Source organism: Danio aesculapii, chromosome 2 (genome assembly GCF_903798145.1).
Source record: "Danio aesculapii chromosome 2, fDanAes4.1, whole genome shotgun sequence".
Classification (NCBI taxonomy): domain Eukaryota; kingdom Metazoa; phylum Chordata; class Actinopteri; order Cypriniformes; family Danionidae; genus Danio; species Danio aesculapii.
The window spans coordinates 30,882,270-30,907,297 of NC_079436.1; the positions used below are offsets into that span (position 1 = coordinate 30,882,270).

General features: G+C 37.4%; 2 protein-coding genes across 2 annotated transcripts in view; one reads left to right on the plus strand and one right to left on the minus strand.

The window, feature by feature from the left end:
- Positions 1–1,107: 1,107 nt before the first annotated feature.
- On the minus strand, positions 1,108–3,610 carry adcyap1b (adenylate cyclase activating polypeptide 1b). Its single transcript, XM_056477143.1, is given in 6 exon segments — positions 1,108–1,451; positions 1,969–2,073; positions 2,502–2,631; positions 3,502–3,556; positions 3,558–3,586; positions 3,589–3,610. Coding segments are annotated over 6 exon segments (525 nt in total). The 3' UTR covers positions 1,108–1,267.
- A 6,215-nt stretch (positions 3,611–9,825) lies between these two features.
- The window catches only part of yes1 (YES proto-oncogene 1, Src family tyrosine kinase), a 54,781-nt gene continuing 39,578 nt past the window's right edge, over positions 9,826–25,028 (plus strand). Inside the window, exon 1 of the mRNA XM_056477155.1 lies at positions 9,826–10,180. The gene's annotated coding sequence lies outside the window, so the exon portion shown is untranslated. The remainder of the gene's footprint in view (positions 10,181–25,028) is intronic.

Here is a 25,028-nt window from a genome sequence, read left to right on the forward strand (position 1 = left end):
TTGTCCTACCCCAGAAAAATTAAGGAGTGATCGCTCCAATGAAAAAGGTTTCAAGATCAAGCTATAGACGTGAGGAGATCATCCTCCACATTAATTTCTTCACTGGCACAGTGAAATTTACAAAAGTAACGACGTCGTATGATCATCATGTCAGCTAAAGACTTGATATTGATTTGGTCTAAATGTAGAAAGCACATACCAAAGCATTCACAGCTTCTGCGTTACAGTAAGGCATAAGAACAAGATCTGATTTAAAAAAACGACGCAAAGGCATGCAAAGAACCGACACGCCAATTCCACAACACATTTTTGAAGCTCAGTGAAGCATGCATTTGAATATTAGGGCTCATTCAGGTCAAATTCGACTCCTTAAGGACTCCTGCTTTCAGAGGTGGATCTAGTGTCTTCTAATGGAGGGACCAACAATGAGCTTGGAAACATTGAACTAGATGAACATGCATGTATACAGTATATGTATACCATGCACTGAGATGATGAAGAAAAAAAGTAACATTAGAAAGAAAGGGGGGGGGACATGTATATCAGTACTACAGTTACTCCAGTGACATTTTTTCCCCAGTCAGGCATACTGGATACTGGCTTTAATCACAAACACAGGCAGGACAGTAACATTCCATCTGGAGAAGACAGGTGATTCAAAATACAGTTCACAAATGAATGGGCTTAGAAAGAGGGAATCGTGCCAGCTACTTTATATCCCTCTCCCCGTCCCCTTTTTTAAGGGGGAGTCACAACAGTTGAATCAGCCCTGCACTTTACAGAGTATGTTCAGTACATCCCTGGGCAGACTTTGGGTAAAATAAGACTCTATTCTTAGCAGATTACAAAAATAAGTATAACATTCAGAACTTTGATTGTCTTTTTAAAATCTATTTATTTTCTGCATATGATGATGAATTTGAAAAGATATCAGGCGCATAACGTTCAAGGTGCACATTTTTTTCTTCATTTTTTTTTCTCCTGATGTTTTTTTTTTTCTCTCTTTTTTTTCTCAACATATATAGCTATATACATGAAACTTAACGATTGGTCCACAAAGTATAACTGTGCGGTTTCAAGTGCTTTTGTACAAAAAGAAAAACAATGTTATTAGTAAAATATTCATTTTAATGGCTTTACTTCATACATAAATACATGTTTAAAGAACACAGGCGCGATCCACTGATTAATCAGTTATATCAGAATGACTTTGATCTTAGGACTGAATGTACACATGGAGGGGCAGTTGGGGGCAGTTTTGTCAGCGCTACAAATAAGCAAATCGACGTCCTTTGTTTTTAACTCTCTGTCTGTACCTTCTTCCCAGGACGGCTGCTAAATACTTCTTGACGGCCATCTGTTTTCGGTAGCGACTGTATATGTCGGTGAAGATCCCATCCGAATGCCTTTTTGATAGTGGTTCCGATTCGTCTTCCTCGCTGCTTCCTCCGCTGCAAATATAGGAACTATTATTAGGCTACCGGCTGCCACAGAAAAAAATGTGTTAACAGGTTTCATTACAGCTTACACGCTTTTAATAATAAAACACATATCTTTTTTATTCGGTTTTCACTAAAACGATTCTAAGCATTTATTCGATAATATCACAACGAATTATAGTAGAAATCGAAACCAGATCCAGCAGACAAGCCTCATAAATTATGTATGTTGGAAATTAAATGTATTCTGACGCATTGGCTCTCCACATTTTTCCCCGTCTGGCAATATGCAACATTTTCGTGTGAGCACAAACAATTTAGAAATAACTTTTCATTTTATCGTCTTTCATCTACGAATAGTTCCCCATGAAATCCCACGCCCATGCGAGCTCACAGACAAAGACACAAGAAGTCGGGAAAAATAAAGACAAGGGAAAGTCAAGACAAGACAACGAGAAATCATCTCCACTGAAAATAAGAAGGGAAAAACAAAGATGACGGCAGGTAAACGCTTAAAAAATGCCCTTACCCTACGCGAACTGCCATCAGAGAATGCAGATATTTTCGTGCTGATAACTGAACCAGGATGTCCCTCAAGGCTCTATCTAATAATCCATCTGCATGCCTTTCCGTTCTGAGATAAAACGCCAAACACATGGTATCAGTGATGAAATGCCACAGAACACGTTTGTTACAAAGTATTCAGCCTGATTTTGTTTAATTGTTCTCTCGGTTAAACGCGTAATATAGTGTTGCTTTAGCTTCCCCTGTAAATCTGCCAATCGATTCGTCTGTCTGTCTATCTATCTATCTATCTATCTATCTATCTATCTATCTATCTATCTATCTATCTATCTATCTATCTATCTATCTATCTATCTATCTATCTATCTATCTATCTATCTATCTTAACACTTGATGCAAATATCAGCAACAGCAATAACAGAAAAAAGCAAAGGAAAAAAAGCTGGGAAACAAAAGGAATAGACATAGCGGAACAACATAAACTAAACATAATGACACTGATTCTAATATACAACGAAGTGATATGAAATATTGTACCTTTTCTCTGGCGGATAGTATAGCGTGTATAGGTCATCCGTGAGAGATGGAGGACTTCGTATAGCAATTTGATCAGTGCCAAAAGCCAGGTCGCTTAACGAGTTTCCGTCTTCGTCAAATACATCGTTGTCTAGTCTGGAATTAAAAAAAGATTGATGCAGTTCATAAATCACAATTTAATAACCAGTTAAATTCAGATAAAAATAGCATATTAAAAAATCCAGATAAATCGCTAAATTAATTTCTTTGTTTTACGAAAAGAGATAATAATAAAATTTTATATATAAATAGTGATATTATGAAATTTTTAGATCGAATTGTTTTTAAATAATCAGTTCAATCAAGGCTAAATGAAAATAATATTATGTCATGTTATATTTGGATGCCCCCTTCGCAGTTAAAAACATAAATAAATAAATATGACAAAGCTTGCTATATTTGCCCAAAATATTTGATTGTGTCTTTGGAAACGTACTAGTTAGCTAGAAATAACCAAACACATCTGACTTTATAATCTTTTAATCATCAGTAAATTCACACAACAAAAGGGTCCCGCACTGAGCATTCTCATTCGTTTTTTCTTCGGTTTGTACAGTGACGCCACTGTACCGTCATCTTACGGGCCACCCGTTACATTCATTGGTTTCTCATTTTCATACAAGCTACACTGCATCTGCCTGTCCCGATGGAGAAATTCCTTCTTAGCGATGCGAACGCCCTCCCACATTGCGCTTGCACTGTAGCCTTGCGTGAACACTCAGGGGGAAATCTCGTTGGGTTTGTTACTGTTTGAAGTCTACAGAATAATTCAACAAAGCCATTTTTATCCCATCTAGAAATAAATAAATTATGCTTTTAAAGATATAATAATTATAAAAATCATACATTTTGCGCACTGACAATATTCGTTTTTGGAGTAGGATATTTAGGCTGTAAATAAGTCTATTTTTCGTTTTAACATGAAAGAAACGCCCAAAACGTTGAGCAGAAAAGCATAAACCTACCTCATCTTGGGAAAAAGTCATCCCAATAGGCGTGCAGTAGGCGCTGTAGTGCCATCATGATTCCGTAGATGAGCAACGCTAAGTCGCTTTACTAGATCTGGCCATGCTGTAAGATAGAAGAAAGGTAAATGAATAACTTAAAAAAATATAACACACTCATTTAGAGTAGTCCAGATGATTTTTTTTAAAGTCATTGATTTGTCCGACGCCTAGCGCTTGCATTACACTTGGTAATCAGTAATACGCAAAGAACTTTTGTTAAGAAAGCCTAAAAAATCCAAAAAGGCAAAACTGATAGTTTGTTACTCGTATTTTCCGCTCGTAAGATCATCTGAAAAGTTTAAAGATTGCCATGCATGCGCAACAGAATCCTTCTCCCGATGAGGCAAACGAATAAAAGCGGCTGATAATCTTTTAGAAAAGGGAAAATCCAGTTGCTCTCCGTCTTCGTATCACAATTCCTTGGTTTAAACCGAATAAAAACGCCTTTTTTTTCCTGGGTTTAACCTACCTATTGCAGAGTAGGTAGATAGAAATGCTGTTGGATGCGACTCGGGTGCGGCTGTGATTGTGTGAGAGAGATAGAGATCTTCCTCACAGCACCTCTTCCCTGAAGCGCCACCGTCCTTTGCTTCTGTGCTTGTCGGTTCAAACCCCTTCACTTTTATACAATAACCAATATAAACAAATCACTTTCGCAAACAAAACCTCGATGAAATCAGCAGCACTCGTTTGTCTACATATCCTTTTACAAAACTTTTTTCTGCCGTGCTCCGATTACCACGGATTTTATCCATGAATAGGGAGTCTTGCCTTTTTTCAATAAGTCACATTAAGTATGCCACAGACGTCATCAACCCTTCCTCCCGGATATAATAGTACAGTTCCTTCCTCATCGATGAACGAGTCACACACACACACACACATACACACACACCTCAAATGGAACTTTCTTCTAAACGTAATTTCAGGAGAAAGGACATTTTGCAACTTTTTTTTTTTCAACTTGACATGACAATGTGACTGCCAATTAGGATCACCGGTCCGTGGGTTGTGTCGAGGTCCCAAACCACATCAGTCACTCCACACTGACACACAGGCACTGCAATGATGGGACAATAGAGGGTGGACACGACAAACAAAAAGTGTCTTGTTCAAAAACACCACATTTGTCACGGGGTCACGGCTTTGAGAGCTGTCCACCACTGCGGTTCTGAAATAGCTTAGCTTATATGAAAAGCTACCTCATATAGCCTATATATTGTTTGCTTGTGTTATATTATTATTATGCACCTGAATAAATGTATACCTTTATTTTAAGAAACAATTAATAACATATTTAATTATTTATTTTGGTCTCACTTACGTCATCACACCCTTTTGTAACGAATTACTGCATCTGAAGAGTGTATATTTATTTTCATGATGACACATCTGTATTTGTCCCACTTATAACATAAAGTTCAATAAAAGTGTTTTAATCAAGTAGAATACGCGAATTTATCAAGGTTTTATGAGCAAACTAGATCCCAGGTGTATCCACTGGCCTGTCCGTACAAATGACGAAGTTTGAAGTCGTGCACGACTTTGGTATGAATTAATTCATGCTTACGATCAGTGAACTCTGACGTCGTATGACGAAACTATAAGTCACCGCTTGGTATGTATACTCACTCATTTCGTACACAGAGCGTGATTTAGTTTAACAATGAATCTTAGTCTGGGTTCAAGATCACCTCAGGTCTGTTTTACCTCAATACTGCCACCATGTGTTCCAGTTCACACACTACGTATAAAAACGAATTGCCAAAGTTGATTTCCAAATGTCCGGATCATCTGTCGGCGTCTTTTAGCTTTAGTTTTATGTAAACTTGTCTATAATAAAATACGTTTGATGTGAACGCTAATGAAGTGATATATTACGACAGTAGGCTATGTTTTGTCGATACAGGCCTACATTATGTCTTCTGAAACGTGCTGTTGCTATAGTTACCGCATGAGTTATATGCTAGAGACTTTAATTTTAAAATCTTTATAACTAGTGATTAGCGAAACATTTGAAAATGCTGTTCAAAGCTCTGGTCACTGAAACTTTAGATCTATATAGGCTAGCTTTATGAATATTTAGTTATGCTGAAACTGTGCTATTACGTTTGGGTTTGGTTGAAACGGGGTTAAACATCTGTTGCGTTTATTTTTTTCTTTCTTTCACCCGATTATTAAATTTATTTAACCCGTTGCTCATCCTTATAGACAAAAAATAATGTGTATATATATATATATATATATATATATATATATATATATATATATATATATATATATATATATATATATATATTAACAGGCGTTAATTACTTTAGATGAATTAAAATTGTGTAATCATAATTATGTGGGTGTGTTGATATGGATTGTAAAGTTGTTTTCTACTATTTAATAGGCTATACTGAGAATTTTTTTGTTTATTTTGTTCGATAGAATTAAAATTAAAGTTTCGTTGAATTAATCAAAACTTTAACCCTTGTGTACTGTTTAAATGTACTACCCTTTCATTATGTTAGGGGCTGTTTTTGCCCTATCGAATTTTATTACAATGACATTTTTTGATCACCATTTAATCATGCATTCTTGATTGTTTATGCTTTTCCCTGTTGGGAAAAGTTAAAATGTGTGTTTTTACTGTTGATCATCAGTCGGCACTATTAAATCTTTAGAAAAAAATCCTGTTTAAAAGGTTTATGGCTTTTATATGGAGTTCTATGGAGTAAAACAGCAGATTATAGTATGTGTGCATAAATACACTTACTATGTTTACAATGTTCAGAGAGCTGAGCTGCTTATTTTCATTTTCTCAGACATATCAAGGTAAGTGCGCAAAGCTCCCTTTCTCTCACACAAACACACACACTATAGTCAATATAGAAGGCCGAATCTAAGCTTTTTTTGCATTGCAACTGATGATCAACAGTAAAAAAATGACACATTTTGCCTCTTCCCAACAGGGAAAACCATAAAAAAAATTAAAAATGCATGATTATATGTTGTCATGGCTTTGCAATCAAAAAATGTCATTAGAATGGAAGTCAATGGGGCAAAAACAGCAACGAACATAACAAAGAGGTTGTAAATTTGGCCAGATTGTACTGTTGAATTAAAAAAAAAATTAAATTCAAAGCCAAAATATGTGTCAAAATAAGATTTGTCACCAAAAATAATTCTATTTGCTGAAGCACAGAGAAAGTTGTGGCCAAATAAGACTCAACCAGGTTTAATAAACCAAAAACGTGCATAGCTTTTATTATATATTTAAATAATGAAATAAAATAGATTTTTTTTCTTATTGTAAATATTTTATGTTTTTGACATTTTTGTTTTTTATGGAGTTATGGTTTTTTCAATTGATGCACAAAAGTTAAGCATAATGTTGCATTGCTCTTCAGTGTTTGGACTTTCAGCAGTGAAATTTAAACCACACGGAACTGAACTCAACTCTGAAAACTGGACTGACAGTTTCAATTTACTAGAACCTCCATGTTAAGCTGCTTTGACAATATCTACATTGTAAAAGCGCTATAGAAATAAAGATAAATTGAATATTATTCCACAATAAACCCAGTTTGATTTTTGTTCTGAAGTCAGTGTGTTATGTGCCTATTTTTAAAAAAAAAGTTGTTTCAAATTACTGTATTTTAAGTTCACATACAGTAAAAAGCGTGAAAATGCCACTGTAAATGAAGTCAATGAGAAATACAGGAACACATGCTTATTACTGACAGTTTGTGTGAGTCAAGATGAGGGATTATGTACAGTAAAGCTATTAAGTCACTTCCTCTGGGTCCTGCTGTAAGCAGTGATATGACTGTACATTTGTCAAGTTGAGTGCAAGTATTGATGTCCCTAATTACAGTGGGAGGAAGTCGTTGTTTCGTCACGTATTCGTCTCTCGTGTCACTGCACATGGTGGTAATTTAAATTTCCGACTGGTGGTTTATGGTTTCCTCTATGGATGAACGTGAACTCTCTATGACGCAAATATACAGCAGACACACCTACTGCATTCAAGCTCCCTTAACCCTAGCAGTTTAAATATGCCCATGTTGTTGCACAATGTCAGAAATGATTATTTTATATACATTAATTATTAAGCTGAGCTGTGTGCACACATGTGTAAGCTGTGTAACATATATGGCACACACACACACACACAGACAGACAGACAGACACACACACACATTTCAGCTGGCAAGGTGACAAGAGGTTCAGACTTGTTAAAATCCAATGCAACCGTTTTACAGAGCCTTTACCTTTTCTAGAGAAATAATGCTGTAGTGCTACCAACCTCCACTTGATGTCAGCATTGACTAGTAAAATCCACTTTTAGCGTAAGCCTTTAAATGGACTGAACATTTTTCTGCATAGGTTTTTTCTGTGGTTAGCACTGACGCCTCACAGCAATAAGGTCGCTGGTTCGAGTCCTGGCTGGGTCAATTGGCATTTCTGTGGAGTTTGCATGTTCTCCCAGTGTTGGTTTCCTCCGGGTGCTCCCCCACAGTCTAAAGACATGCGCTATAGATGAATTGAATAAACTACATTGGCTGTAGTGTATGTGTGTGCACGTGAGAGCGTATGGATGTTTCCCAGTGCTGGGTTGCAGTTGGAAGGGCATCCGCTGTAAAACATATGTTGGATAAGTTGGCGGTTCATTCTGCTGTGTTGACCCCTGATGAATAAAGGGATTACGTCGAAGATGAATGATTGAATGAATCTTTCTGAATATGGTCAGATACATTTTAGAAAAGTTACTTTATTTGCATACTATGTATTTGGCAATTCAGTAATCAAGTGTTAAGCACAGTGCTGGGTATATTATACAAACCTTACATTTTTACTGATTACAAATTATTTGATGGCTTTTGTCATCAGTAATGTAATTCTAACAGTTGATTTAGGTAATGTGTTCTGAATTCGGCAACCTTTAGATGTCTTGTGACATAACTTTCTTGTATATATATATATATATTTATTAATTTTTTTTGCTTATCTCTCCTCAAAATCTAAAATAGTTCACAAAAGAACTTGCATGATATTAACATGGTAAGTGTATATTGTTACTATTCAAGTTAAACAATATTTTGGAATGTTTTTTTTTTTTTGGAGGGGGAGGGGAGAATCAATAAATAATGAGCAATTTACTGCCATTGTGTGAATCATTTGTAATCAGTTGAAGCTTTGAAGGGTGGCACGGTGGTTCCGTGGTTAGCACTATCTCCTCACAGCATAAAGTTCACTGATTCGAGTCCCAAGTGGGCCAGTTGGCATTTCTGTGTGGAGTTTGCATGTTCTCCCTGTGTTCGCATCCAGATGCTCCGGTTTCCCCCACAGTCCAAAAACATGTGGTGTAATTGAATTGTATAAACAAAATTGGCCGTAGTGTATGAGTGCATGTGAATGTAAGTGTGTATGGGTGTTTCCTAGTGCTGGGTTGCGGGTGGAAGAACATCTGCTGTGTAAAACATAAGCCGGATTAGTTGGCAGTTCATTCCGCTGTGGCGATCTCTGAAATAGAGACTGAGCCGTAGGAAAAATGAATGAGCAAATAATGCTTAAAAGTAGCTGTAATCTGATGATTTTTAAAACGTAACCTTAATGAAAATACTATTGGAATCAGATTTTTTAACCCAGATAACATGTAATCTGTTATATCCATAACTTAAATGTAAACATTTTATATTTGTACATTTTATATATGTAGATTGAATATACATACAAATCCTATTAAATGCAAAGTGTGTACTTTTTGTGTTTCATTTGCTAAAGTAGAAATTTGGGTGAAAGTGGTACTGTAATCCATCCAGCATAACAGACTCATTTCCCAGTCAAACTTGTATTCATTACTATGTATGATATAGTAATCGATCATACTGCATTTTATTTTAAATATTTAATTATTGAAAACTAGGAGGACAATGGCCAAAGCTTTTGAAAAAACAAACAAATCCTCCTAACAAGAAAAAAACAATGCTAGAAAGCTGCGATGTTTGCAGGCAACGGGCAGGGGGCGCCATAAGTCAGCACTAAACGCTATTCGCCATGAGCTGGCTAGTGTTATTGCACATATTTCCATGATACAAAGACAAACTGCGGCGGTATTAAATTTAAAAATACCACCGTCTCATCGTCTGCCCTCATCTTGTAAAGTGATAAACTGATTTCTCTCAGTTCATCGCTCCCTGCGGCGGCCATATTGTGGGATTCGTTGCTGCAAGTAAAACCTATTCCAAGCGGAGGGAGGGGGAAACATCTGCGGGTGCGGGACTCCATCCACTATTCCTAGAGCTGTCTTTTGTCATGTAGCATAGCCACACAATCTCTACCGGTTCCGGTTTAAAGGTTTTCGTTTGCCTGGATTGCTCACGGTTACTTTTCCTTTTACTGCAACAGAAGAACAAACACACGTAACGTGACTGGATTAATAATATCTATCACGGATTTCCCTTCACAGCATTTATTTATCACGTCTCGTGAGGTGTTAGATGGCAACGGAATGGGACAGGCTGTGATTTTCAAGTTGAACATAACAATACCACTGTGAGTGCAACACCGAAACGTTAACTAAGGACGAAGCTGTCGGAAGGCGTATGTAACCGCAAGAAAGGGAAAACGGTTCGGCAAAAGGTAAGAAGAAAACAGATTCAGGTCCTTTCCCGAAACTCTGGTCAAGTGGCCTAGTCTCTTCTCGCCTTTGATTTAGTGTGCAACGAGTGTGTTAGTGCTCGAAAACAACAGTGACCGCTTCGTTTGGTGTTTTTCTCCCAAAACTCAACACAAATCTCCGCGGTTGGCGCTTTCTTACTCCCAAAACTAGCTGAATTTCACGAAAGAAGTTTAGGAGTCGTCGGACTATACAGTTCGCTTCGACACGGACCGAGAATGAAACGTGGCTCCTCAAAGTTCCCACCTGAGCTGTACATTTCCGAGAAATCACTGTCCCGTTTGCAATTATTTGGACGGTCGTGAACGCTACCACTTCACAGGTCATCTTTGCTCACACTTCTGTGTATATTTATGAGGATTTTGTGGACAAATATCCACAGTGCAGGCCTGTAGTGTTACACAAGACGCCAGAGGGAAACCGGGGCGATTCATATTTAGGAGCGGTGTTTGTGGGAAAGACTGATATATTGTAGCCTTAACTTTTCACTATGTAACGTTCTGCAACTCAGTTGATACAATTCCGCTTTTAATGACATTTGAGTGGACTCGTGATAAGTTGTGCAATCTTAGCTCTTCTTCTCCAGTGTTTTGTAGGACTTGCATTGTTAACTGTCCACTCCAGATTGCGCTCGTAACATCCGGGGGTTCCACTGCATTTTCGGTTGTTTATATTGAATAATTGATGAAAGTAAGTCATAACAAAGCCGAGTTGATGCATGCGCAAGCGCCAAAATAATCCTCCTCCAATAATCCTTCTGTGAGTACAACCTCTGCCCCACTGGCTGATGCTGACTTGACTGGTGAAGGGAAATGATGCCATCTCCAGCTCTGATCTGTTTCCGTTTGATCCTGTCTTCTGTACACGTTACTACCACTAGTTATTCAAGCTATGCACTCTGTCACAATGCCAAGGACCTAAAATATGTTAAAATTATATTAATAGATATTTATCAAAAGGAAACATGAACATTTAAAATTGAGCGTGAGTGGAATTTTATCAATGTACATTTACACTTTACCAAATATTTTACATTGAGTATTACATAATTAAAAAACAGGTGTTTTTGTTAACTAAATGCACTGTGAACTAACTATTGTAGTTTTCTAATGTTAACAAAATTTAACAACTGTGGAAAAATATATTTCACACTGTAGTGCGCAGTGCTTTTTCATTCATTTTCTTTTCAGCTTAGTCCCTTTATTAATCAGGGGTCGCCACAGCAGAATGAACCGCCAATTTATCCAGCATGTTTTATGCAGTTGATGTCCTTCCAGCTGCAACCCATCTCTGGGAAACACCCATACACTTGCTATCACACACATACACTATGGCCAATTTAGCTTATTCAATTCACCTATAGTGCATGTCTTTGGACTGTGGGGGAAACCAGAGGAAACCCACGCGAACATGGGGAGAACATCCAAACTCCACGCAGAAATGCTAACTGACCCAGCTGGGGCTCGAACCAGCGACCTTCTTGCTGTGAGGCGATTGTGCTACCCACTGAGCCACTGTGACGCCCCTCAGTAATCTTTATTAAACTGATTGTGATTTCGTAATTGATACGAAATACAGTAAAACGGTACTGTTTTGTGTTGTGAAATATTATTATGGATTTTACCAGTCGTTACTCTAGTCTTCGCTGACAGATCTTTCCAAAATACAGCATTGTTCAGAGCTCTAGAATTGTTGCTCAAGATCAGCAAGAATGTGCATGTGTTAATATCTGACCTAAATTAAAATGATTTCCACAGAAGCCACTTTGAACATCCCAGATTTAAGCAATACCACAAAGATGTCTCAAATTTGAGTTTTTTTTTACTCTGAATTCACAAACCACACACATTGAGGAACCAAAACTCACTGGTAGACCATGTAAATCATATAAGTTAAGAGATATTAGCCTCATTGCTAAGGCCAGACACAATCTGCAAATATTTTTTGGTATTTCTGCGGAGAATGTTTTTTTAAAAAACTGCGGTTTTATGCGGAATGATTTTAGGAGTATCATAACTAAAAACTTAATACTTATAACTAAAAACTTAATACATGAAATGATACATTTATAACTTTTATTTAATGTTTACAATGCAAATCCAACTTATTTGGTAAACAAAGCCAGTCTCTTATATAATATCTCTACTAAAAGACAAAATATTACTTAACTATTGTAAATAAATCATATGAACATTTTAATCTTACTGTTATATCACAATAATATTAGTGAAATTAATTAAAAAAAACTAATAAATATAAATTTACACCCATGCTTACACAAGCAAGTAAATAGGCTAAATGATGGGCTAAAAATCTGTGGATTTCTGCGCACACAGATTCCATGTTGGGCCTACTCATTGCATGACAGTGATGCCTATCTGAGGACGTTTTTGTTGTATTTTTTAGCATGCAGTGGAAAATATTATGAAAAGGCCAAGTATTGACAAGAGGTTAAAAGTGATTAAATCTCTGTGCCCCAGTCTTAGATGTGCATGCATATTCATGATTATTATGGCCATAGGTAGAAGAGTATTGTCTGGTGCTTATGGCTGTATAGATCCCTCATGTCCATCTTTTTCGGTCCTCCCTCACCCCTCGCTCTAGCCTTTGACAGGCACAGCAGGTGGCTTTTGTGGTATGAATGGACTCGGAAGGAAGTTTGTCCCCCTCCTTGCTTGGCTCTGATTGGCAGTAGCAGCAGAATGCCATGGTGATTAGGCCATTCTGCAGTGCTGTGAGTGTGCCAGAGCAACTACAGTCCTACGCTTAATGTTCAGCATCCAGCTCAGCCAAGCTCTGTTATTTACTAACACAGCGTTTTAACCAAAAACCTGAATCTGTGTCTTGAGGATGAGGAGTAAAGATACGTTTTGAAGAGATTTAGTGAATTAAAGAATGTTTAGTTTGACATGATCAGCATTTAAGTATAATGAATGATTGAATGGCAGTGTGAACTTTCTTCCAGGACTGTTAGATTTAGGACAAAACACATGGATGAAAAATATGCAGGTTTCAGTTTAAATTTAAGACCCTTTTTTGTGCATGTTGTGGACACACAATACAACATCAGTGCACAAGATCAGACATGTATTGTTGGTTATGTAATTTCAGTCCTGGGACACGCTGCTTTTTCAAGGTACTATGAGGGAAGAGATGTGATCCCATTCAAATGGACAAATCAGTTTTATGAGCCAGATGTCCATTCTTCATTTCTTCATTGTTTTACATTGTATTTACATCAGAGTCCCAGTGAAATCAAAGTTTTTAGGTGTTCGTTTCAATATGTTAGTCTTGAGTAAATCTATAAGCTAGTGTTCTCAAAAACAGTGATACAATTTAAAAGATATAAATATTCAAACCTTTAGGTTTGTCACTTTCAGTAAAATGAATAAATAATTTTTATATCACTTTATACTTCATATTCTCCTCCCATTTTCTAAAAAATTATGTGTTCTCTAGTATTTGAAGCATCCCATCCCTTCAATACTTGCTGATGCTGAAATCGGTCCTTTATTCACGTCAAAGAGCATATATATAAGAAAATATAAGAAAATGATAACTGGTATAGGGTGGTCACGATACTGGAATTCGGTACCAATTGGTACTGAAATTTTAAAAACGTAGAGGGTTTTAAAGCTGGGATTATAGAGCTGTGAACCTACACTGGTCTCACGGTTCGGTTACAATTATCATGCCATCAATTTGATATCTTGGTGCATTGACAATGCTTCCATACACAGTTTTATAGTTTCTACATAGCAGCAATTCTTGTATTAGAATGTATACATATATTTATATTTATACAGTATTTGTAATACAATTTTGTCATCTAATAAAACAGTCAGATATATAAACTGTACCTTTAAACAACACAAGCATTTATAGTAAATAATATAATCAAATATAAATATCCTGCTCGCTTTCTGATCCTTCTCTACAAAGTTCTCTTACACCCCTTTGATTGGTCACACGCTCAACAAAAAGGGCTGCGATTGACTCTTGCGCACTGTGCTCTTCACAGATGAGTGACACTGATAAGCGGCAGTGGCGATCACGGCTGATCCATGATAGACACGGTGGAGAAAACTCTGCAGGCACGCGCTCGTGTTTGTATACAGAAGTATGGCTGTAAAACAACCGAAAGGAGAGGAAAAGTCACGCCAGCAGGTCAAATGGGCCACAGTGAGAGAAAGAAAGAGAGAGAAAAAAAATTGAGTACTTTCATTCTCTCAGTCGCAGTGAAATGGGGCTTCTGCTGTAAGTGTCAGTGAAAGACTGTCCAGCAAACACACATGGAGTGAAAGACTCTTTATTAGTCATTATGATACATGCCTCTCTAAGGCAAGCAACCAGGGTAAAAATACAGCACACACACATACAAAGTCAGCATACAGCAAACTAGGATATTTAAAAATAATTCTGTCATACAAACAGTGGTTTTTGTTTTTTGGTGACACTGTTAATATTTTCTTGGAGGTGAATGATGTCTTTCATGTTAATGTCTTCTGAACCACCGCTGCACGCAGGTTAGGCCCTCTTTAGCTTAGCCTATTGGATTCAAATTACACAGAAAAGTGGAGAAATGAAAAAAGGCCTGTTTTTGAAAGGGGGAGAGGCAACTATGTCCCGCTCTGTCTTCCGGTTTCAGTTGAGATTGTATTAAAGAGCATAAAAATGCATGTCAAAGCACTTGATGGGACTTTTAACGCATTAGGTGATGGGACTTTCATTTCAGTATGTTGATGTACTTCCAACTGAAATGGAATATGAGTAATGGTGGGGATTTTTTGTGTATCACATCCATGTAGCAAACTAATTGTAAGAGGGGCTTGGCTTATTAATACAAAGTTTCAGATATTGTTTAGAAAAATACAAGCTTGGACAGGCAGGATTAAGAAAAAGGGGATAATGCTTATGCTTCAGGTGATGCAATATTACATCCCAGTGTTAACGCAATGTAGTGATCAAGACCTGGGACACGTATTACTGCAGACCTTGAAGCATACACACATTCAGGCAATACACATGGATCTCTGCAGAGCTGCTGATTTGTTTCCAATAATCCATTTGATCTGACTAGAACTGAGGCCCTGTGCTTCACATGAGGTGACATTATAGCACCCTGTTTAAACATGCCTGTGCATCCCTAAACCACCATCCCCAAGTGTCTGTCATGAGTGATACTCCAGTCATGCACTCATTCAAGCAGTGGGGCTGATGATACTAATAGAACACATGTGAGGCTCTTAATAGCACTGAGGGTATAATGAGACATCTTATAATTAAAGAGTTCATATCATCATGTTTGATTAGAATCTGGGTCAAATGATTGATGTACAATTTTCTTTTCCTAATGGCAGGGTGGACGTGTCATTATATGATGTCACTTATAAAGAGGGAAAGTACTCAAAGACTTTAGTAGCTCCATACGTAGACTTAAGCATTTTCATTTAGAGCTTTTGTATGCCACTGTATTAGGTTATTAGGGGGTTGGGTTTTTTATGTTTTTGAAAGAAGTCTGCTGTGCTTACAAAAGCTGCGTTGAGGGGTAATTTGAAGTTGGACTTTCACTAAGTAAATATGTGCTGTGCTCTTTCCTTTCTGTAACAAAATAAAAGCACAATAGATGAATATGACCGGTTCGACACTCTAGTCAAGTCACGTCATGTACATTTATCTACCACTTTTACACTTTTCAGTCAGTAACAGGAAGTAACAAGTCAGGTTACAATTGCATGTCTTAACATTGATGAACCCATGAGAGAAATAATCAGAGAAGATTTCGTGATTAAAAAATCATACTTATTATGTATTTCAAATTGGAGTGAATTTTTCTGGATTTTTTTTACATAGCAAGCTGTTTTAAAATGCAGTTATCTTTCCAAGTATTTGGAAGGGACAAAATCTATTTTTATACTATACAAGTGTGTTTTTGAACTAGGGGAGCTGATGAGGCATGTCTCTCTGCATCAAATCAAAGGATGTCTCAAATATTTTTTTTTTTAGCTGTGGGAAGAGCCTTATAATGAATGTGTAATCTCACAGATTTACTCATAACATTGTTGAATTCTTGTCTAATTCAGATAAAACCAAGGGAACTTTGACATGAGTGTACATGAAATGGAACCCCCCCCCCCTACACACACTACAGCATGCATTTTAGAGCATTGCATGGCATCTACCTAGACCTGCACAATATAGAGTATTATAAAGCAATTACATTGAACTATGGTCATTTTTACCACTTTTATATTTTGCAATTTAATAACTTTGTTGAAATAAACCACACACACATCTACAATTCTCTGATTTTTTCCTAAATATGTGCATATTTCCTTCTATCATTGTTGTTTTAGTAAAATTACCAATCACAAAAGAGTTCTGATTCTTTATAACAAGAAATACCAAGGCGGTCAAAATGACCTGCATGCATTTCAATGTCTGGTACTTTTCCCTGTAACTTTAAGTATGCATGCCTCTGTTGCCTAGCAACATCCTGCTAACGAAACATAATTCTGTTATCAACAACACAACTTTACTTCAGATATGTCTTACAAAACAGCATATTCAGTGCCGGAAAAAAGCTTGTGAAAGTGAATAAAAGTGAGGCGTGGACATTCACGAGTGGTCTAGAAGCCAAACTATGCATTTGTAGGCTGTATCACCAAAAATATATCTTTAGGGTGATGACTTAATTAAATATGATGACAGACATTCAAAGCTTAATTTTAATATCTTAATAGAAGCTTTGAACGTTAACATGACTTATACGAGAACAGTCAGAATGACGGCTTTGGTAATTCTAGCTGTAAAAGGATACTTGTAGTTTTACTGTTAAATGTCTCCGCAATGAGGCCTCAATGAGTAAATGTTCTGAACATGGAGAAAAAAACAGTGAAAAGCTTGGCCAAGCACACAGGATTTAGCATCTTTGCTGATTAGGCCGTAATTACAAAAAAAAAAAAGTCTTGCTGAGCTCCAAGTTTATGCTCGCTCTTACCCTTGACAGGCGTCCAGGACCTTATATGTAATCCAACCTCACTGAATTCAATTCAGTTTGATTCTGACTCCCGTTAGCCTGGAAGAGTTCATTATCCTCTGTCGTAGTTTCATCGATCAGATTGACTAGTCACATATTTCAGCAGCTATTTATAATGCGGTAATCCTGAGGGTCATTTGATATTCTTTTAATATATCTTGGCCACTTGTTCGGTTGTTCAGCTGTTCAGTTCTTAGAGCTGAAGTGGCCAACCTGCTAACCAGTTTGGGTTGATTTACACTGCCTAACAGATGTGAGACCTATAACAACTGGGCATGCCCAGTGAGATTTATGACCCTTTGCCTGACCTCACTGACTCAGTTAAAAGGTCTTTGTAATGGATAACTATAAAGGATAAACCCTGAAGCGCTGCTGCTTTTCAGTGGCACAGACATCAAAGTATTGCAAGAAGTGATGTCACTGTGGTTAAAGAAATTTCACCTTCATTTCACTTTAGGTATTAGGGCTGCACGATTTTGGGAAAATCTGACATTGCAATATTTTCATTCACTGCGATTATTCATTCATTCATTCATTCATTCATTTTCTTTTCAGCTTACTTCGGTCCCTTAATTAGTCAGGGGTCGCCATAGGGGAATGAACCGCCAACTTATCCAGCATATGTTTTATGCAGCGGATGCCCTTCCAGCCACAACCCAACACTGGGAAACACTCATACACTCTTACATTCACACACATACACTACAATTTAGCTTATCTAATCACCTATAGCGCATGTCTTTGGACTGTGGGGGAAACCGGAGCACCCAGAGAAAACCCACGCAAACACTGGGAGAACATGCAAACTCCACACAGAAATGCCAACTGACCCAGCCAAATAGTAAAAATAAACAATAATTTATGATTATTGAAGTGTCAAACAATATTCAGAAGCAGAAATTAAATAATCACTGTATAATAATAATATTAACACTGTATCGTTTTAATTGAGTAAATAAATGTGTATGTATGTTTAATCAGTTTTTAAGCTACAAACATTTCGTTATTTTGTGACCAAATGGCTCAAGTTTGCTTTGAAGTCTTACAGTCAGGCCTTAAAAACACATGCAAATATTACATTTCACTAAGGTTAGCATTGGTAATTACTCCAATATGTTGTACCTGTAATGTCTGGTCAACTATAACCCCAACTGCATTGGGATCCCAGCAATGTGACTATTGCAGACTCGCACATTGCAATATTGACGCTGAAACGATATATTGCGCAGCCCTATTTAGTATAGAGAGTGAACATAGGGGAGTAGAGTCTTACTTGGGCCATTGGACTGAAACATGAGTAAACAAAAGAGTTTTTATTTTTTATTTTGCTGTGTATGTTGCTCTGTTGAAAATACCTGTTTATCTACTTGACTATTTTTTTTAAGCTTTTTACACAAAATTATCAAAAGTAAAACAGATGTGTTATTAGTATTTTGGTAATAATCATGCCATAACTTTACTATACAAATTATTCTGCAATTTACACTTATTATTATTATTATATTTCATGAAATATTTGGTCTTAAATTGACAAGCTAAAATACTTTCGCAGGGTTTTTCTTTTTAAATCTTATTTTTAATGCGTTATAAGGCTGTGACCCAAAACCTTGTGATTTTTCTTGACATGCCTCCTACGACTCAAGTGTTATAAGATAAAAGCAGTTTTCCATGGTAGTGCTTTGTGTTCTAGGATCAAGGATCAGATTTGGATTTGAGAATTGGAGGGCAGCTAAGTAGACATGCTTGACCGTGTGCTATTTTCATGTTTTATGGATTCTTCTTTCGTTCTTTTATGGATTATTTTGTGATCTCCATATGCATCAGTGGTCCTGTATGTTGTATGTGGTCTGGGTCTGTGTCAGCGCTACTGGGGGCCAGTCTGTCCTCTAGAAGATTAGACAGTGGAACTAGAAGGATTAAATACCTTCAGGATTCAGATCAGGGGATTTGAAATGAGGAGCCCCACACACCCTCACTCCAGGGCCCGAATCCAGGTCTTAGGGCCTGTGGTTCGTCTTAACAGAGCACTAAATGGCCCTTAAAGCTCATTAAGAGTCTAAGCTTCCATTCTGCACTAGTGTTGAGGACAGAGAGGAAATGACTGAAGGTTAATAAGAAGATAAGTTGTTCCTTGACCTTTTAGCTGACTCCTAAATACTAGTTGTTCCATCTCTGACTGTGAAAAGTTTGACTGTCTGACTAACTTTAAGGTGCCGGATTTATGCTTTTTTGGATGTTACGTACGAGATGTTTTGTAGCTGTTTGTGAATGTTAGCCAGCCTAAGGTCATTGTAGGCTGCCTACAAGCAACATATACTTTGAACCTTAAACACTGTAGTGGCAGCTAAGGCCAGGAAGAATTTGGTTGGTGTTTTAGACATGTTGAAATGTTTTTTGCCCTGTTAACTCAAATCCATTTTTCATGCACTTTCAGAAGATGCTTTTTTTTTAAATTGAGGTGGCATCTTTATTGTTTGTTTTGTGTATTGGTTGTTTTCACATGACAACACTGATGGTGCGCAAGACTCAGATGGAGGGTAGGAATTGATTCCTCTACATAGGAATCGCTATCAGAATGTCAAAATGTTTCTGTTTTATGTTGTTTATAATTGTTTAAATCAGCTAAAATAAGAAATGCTGAACAGCTTTTATAGACTTCCAAAAGTTTTTGATCATAAAGCGGTAAATTCAAGAAACTAGCTGAAAAATGGGAGAAAATGCGGCATGTATTAAACAGTTTTTAATACATCCGTTTGTACAAGCGTTTTTTGAACACGATAATTCTTTTGACAGCACCAGTAAAGATTATTAACAGGCCTAGCTATGTGTATTATATGTTAATGTAATATATAAAAATCAGAGACAAACACCACCACACTTATACAAAGTCCAGGAGAATATAAATAATGCACCCTGACATGTAATCGCTGCAATGAAATATCTGTCTTGTTTTGCATTACTCTGTGCCTTTACTAGCGCTTTGGTGGAATAAACAACTGTAACGTGAAAATCGAGATACGCAGCAGCGGTGTATGTTTATTGATGGTAAGTTCATCGACAGAGCAAAAAAGAAATGCAACCCTTGTGACAAAACTAGACAGTTATAGTTGTGAAGCACCTTTTCCTTTTTTAGTTCTGGAATTTTGTTTAATTTGTTCTTTTTTTTCCATGTTTAAGAACTTTGTGTTGTAAGATCTTCATGTAAAATTTTAAAATAAAATCACAAATGATACTGTATGTGAGGTAAAATCCATGAGTGCATATAATGGAAAATCGGGTTTGAATGAACACTGAGGAGACTAGAAACCACCAGACAACAGGTCTTGAGAATTATCATTCTGCAGTTTAGTTGGATGAGTTAGTTCAAATGTTTGATATATATTTAATAAATTATGGAGAGAGAGTGTGTGTGTTTGTAAATCTGGCAGCATCTAAAAGGAAAGCTACAACTTTAATTTCTACAGACATGATCACATTATTGTATCTTTTTGTATTATATTATATTAATAAATATCATGTTGGTGGGTTGACGTTTATTCTTCTGAATGAGTTCTATTTGTGTACACGATCGCAGTCTCTTAGCAGAGCAAGTGAGATGTGTTTTTTGTGCTTCTGTGCAGGCCATCCAAAGTTAAGAACTCATTATTAAACCAGCGTAGCTTCCATGTGCTTTCATGTGATCATATGAACGTGATCATGAGATTAAGGATATCGGTTTAATAAGTAATACGAGAAGTCAATGTGGATATAAAATTGTAGAAGACAAAACAAAACAAAACAAAATTGAAAAATGCTGAAACAGCACAGTTAAATCAAACATGCACCACAATCATACAAGCTGTGTGTGTGTGAATATATGTTTGCCTATACAGTGCAGAGTTCATACAAGCATAGAAAATAGGACCCATCTGTCCATGTCACTGTTGTGTACACACTGTTAATGCTCTTTCAACCCTATATAGGCACAGACTTCCTATTGTTTGCCAATAATCCTCACATCTGCGAACAACTTGCTGTCTCGGCCTTCTCTATTTCAATCCTGCCTTGTATTCACCCCTTTAGCTTACATAAACTCTCATGGTGGTCTCCTTGTCACTTATGCATATGATTTTTTTTTATTGCGTTTTTTAGTACCCTTAGCATACCCTTTTTTGATCTATAACAAAGTATTTCCATAATTTAATATTTTTATTATCTTTATTACATATTCTTGGTGTTAATCTGCCTTTAAGTTAGGCAGTACCAAGGAAATACAAAATATACAACAATACCAGTTTTTTTACGGAATTGATAGTGCAAAAGGCTGTCTGATTGAAAGCTTTATGTAATTGTAAGCTATTGGAATGAAAATTTTATGTCCAAATGTCAAATTTGTATTTTAGGGCTTGCAGTAGAAATGCAGGCTAAAAGACTCTTTGCACTTTTGTAAAATGAAGCATTATTACTGAAACTGAAATTAACTTTTCAGGCAGTAGCTACCTACATTTTGGTTTATTGAAAGCTTTACTCGGACTTTATCAGATGTGTGTGCTTGACACGCAATGAGTACCAAGCTGTTCTCTAATGCCGAGATCAGACTGCAGGATTTTCAAAGTAGTCGCTTCACAGATGTTTTCACACTGCATGACTGTCTGGAGTAGCATTCCGTCACTGCTGTGTTCACACTGCAAGATGGATCAGTGACAGAGCGTTTCACACTGCACGACTTTACAATAGGAAGAATCGCCGACAACTTTGTCTCGGTTCACAAACGTCTCACAACCAACGACACACGAGAAGTGACATGGAAACAACGCAAGGTCATGGAGTATATCTACATGATGTGAAAGAAGCCTTTAGTGGGGCAGATAATGTAATTATTTTGCTCACCTAGCCTTTGAAGGGAATTAGCAATTTCTCTCCAGCTTTTTGCTTTTTCGACCCGTTTGTGTGGTAATGCTCAGAGGACACATCAGACAGACACGGGAGGTCCTGCCAAAGTTCCATAACAACCCGCTGTTGTAAACCGAAAGCCATGCTTGTTGATATTGTGGTCTATACCTTTGTAACTCCTCCCCCAACTTTCCGCTGGCCTGGATGTTGCTCTCTCATTGGCTGTAGGTAATTGCTGATGTTATTTTCAATCAGAACACATTTCACACATCATGATTTTGAATCGCTGACAAGTCCAGATATTTAGCATGCCAAATATCTCACGGGTATCGGCAACTCATTGGTGATTCTCTCAGAACACGTCTTTGATAGTTCTCTCTGCAATTTGAATTTGCAATTTGTCTGCAATTTCTGAAAACCTGTCAGCGAGTCAAAATCGGGGCTAAAATCGTGCAGTCTAAACTCTGCATTATTGCTGACACACTAAGCTGATGGTCGGCCATTGGCCATTTTGTTGGTCCATCGGTCAGGTCCATCGGGTAAACGTTTGAGCTTGTTGGCCTGATTTAGCATGTTGAAGTTGGCCACAACCTGAAAAGAGTGCTCTTACTGGTTACTCAGCAACGAATCACAGTGTGATTGTCACATAGTGACATAGCAAGTAATTAGTTCAAGCCAAGAATAGTCACAAAAAGTAATTTTGCAAAATTTCTTAAATATTTGCAAATAATATTGATAATTAGGTTGAGCTTGCAGTGACGCCTCACAGCAAGAAGGTCGATGGTTCGCGCCTCGGCTGGGTCAGTTGGCATTTCTGTGTGGAGTTTGCATGTTCTCCCCACCTTCGTGTAGGTTTCCTCTGAGTGTTCCGGTTTCCCCCACAAGTCCAAAGACATGTGGTAGAGGGGAATTGGGTCAGCTAAATTGTCCATGGTGTATGAGTGTGAATGGATGTTTGAATGAACCCAGTGATGGGTTGCAGCAGGAAGGGCATCCACTGCGTAAAAATGTGCTGGATGAGTTGGTGGTTCATTCCGCTGTGGCGACCTCGTATTGATAAAGTGACTAAGCCGTAAAGAAAATCAATGAATGAATGGATTATTAGTAGGGGTGTCAAAGTTAATTATTTCTTTGATGCACTGCGATGCAGATGCGGACAATTCGGTATTGGTTCAGTAATAGATCATAACCGGTTATTAGGTACTGACATTTTTTATCCCCTATGCACTATGACGCGGTTCAATACTATGGCAAAGGAGGCGAGGGCGAGTAAATAAAATGCTCCAAATACTTAAAAAGCTGATAATTTTGCACAATTCACTACTTGTGAGTTTGCTGGACAGTCTTTCACTGACACTGAAGAAGGTACAGCACGAGCCGCTATTTCACTACTAGGAATTATGCTGTAAAATTCCATCTCTGCCTCTCTCCCCCTCACTTTGGACATTTGACCTGCTGGCGTGTTCCTGAGGTAACTTTTAGTCTCCTCTTGGCTGTTAAAGCGATACTTGTGGATTCAGACATGAGCGTGCCTGTTGTGCGAGTTTTCTTCACTGCGTCTATTATGGATTCCCGCGTCACTCATCGGTGAACAGCAATTTCATTTTTAGGGCCAATCGCAGCCCTTTCTGTTGAGCAGGTGAAGACCATGATCAATCATAGGAGTGTAGAAACTCGCTTGACAGCGCTCAAAAAGCAAGCAGGGTAATATTTTCATTAGTTTATTTGCTGTAAATGCTCGTGTTGTCTTCTGTGCATGTATTGAAGGTTTGTCTAAAACATTCAAACAATGTGTTTCTTCTTAAAATTAAAGGTACAGTTCATATATCAGCTTGTATTAAAGGAGAAAATAACAAATTGCAAATAATATATAAATATGAAAATATTCATAGATTTTATTGGAATTTTTGTTGTGTTGTGAAGAAAAATTCTAATTGTGTATGGAAAGCATCGTCAATGCACCGAGATATCGAATTGAACCGAATCGATGGCATGATAATCGTAACCAAACCAAACAGTAAGACCATTGTAGGTTCACACCCCTAATTATTAGATAATCAGACATATTTGCATGAGCGAATCCCTCCATGGTAAGTGACAGTTGCTGTGATATTGGTACTAAATTCTGCTTTGTTTATGCTTTGTTTGAGTGCAGTGGATGTTTGGTTTCCCTTTGCAGAACAGGCAAACAGACGCAAAACATGCAGGCTCAGAATGCAGCTCTCATTTCAGTCGGCTTTTGTCCATTTGGTGTGTTCACTCACAACTTTTTAGTCCAGACGTGATTCACAACGACACAGTTGGGTTTTGTTGGTGCTAGTTGTTTGGCTTCGGCTAGGTGTGTCCTGGCCCTTACAAAACTGAGATTGTGCTCCAAAGCCATCTGAGTCTGAATTAAGATGCATTGTCATTTTACACATTGTTCACTTTGCAACTTTGCTAATTGTACAAAACGAAATAATTTCTAAATTGACAAACTAGTCAGTATCTACATTAGGCAAACAATATCACAGTCACATTCATAACAATGTGGATTGTCCAACTCACGTTGCATACTTGCATAGATTGAGACTTAGAAGAGATTGAAGATGAATTGACTGAAGCTCATCTGTCACGGGCACACATACATTTCTTCCTCATTGAAATGATGCTGCCCTCCCCTTACTCGCAGTCCTTGAAATTATATTATGGTATTAGAAGCAGATAGTGCAGGACTGACTTTATGACTCTGTCAGAGGTACAATCTTTCTCCAGTTACTTCCTTTCTACTGCTTGTCAGACCTGGGGTTGATTAAAGTCCACGCTGAGGTGTTTACAAGCACACGTCATTGGCTTATCCTGTCCTGAAGAGGTGACACCTTTCTAGTGTTTTCCTCAAAGGTCAAGAGGCGTGGATACAG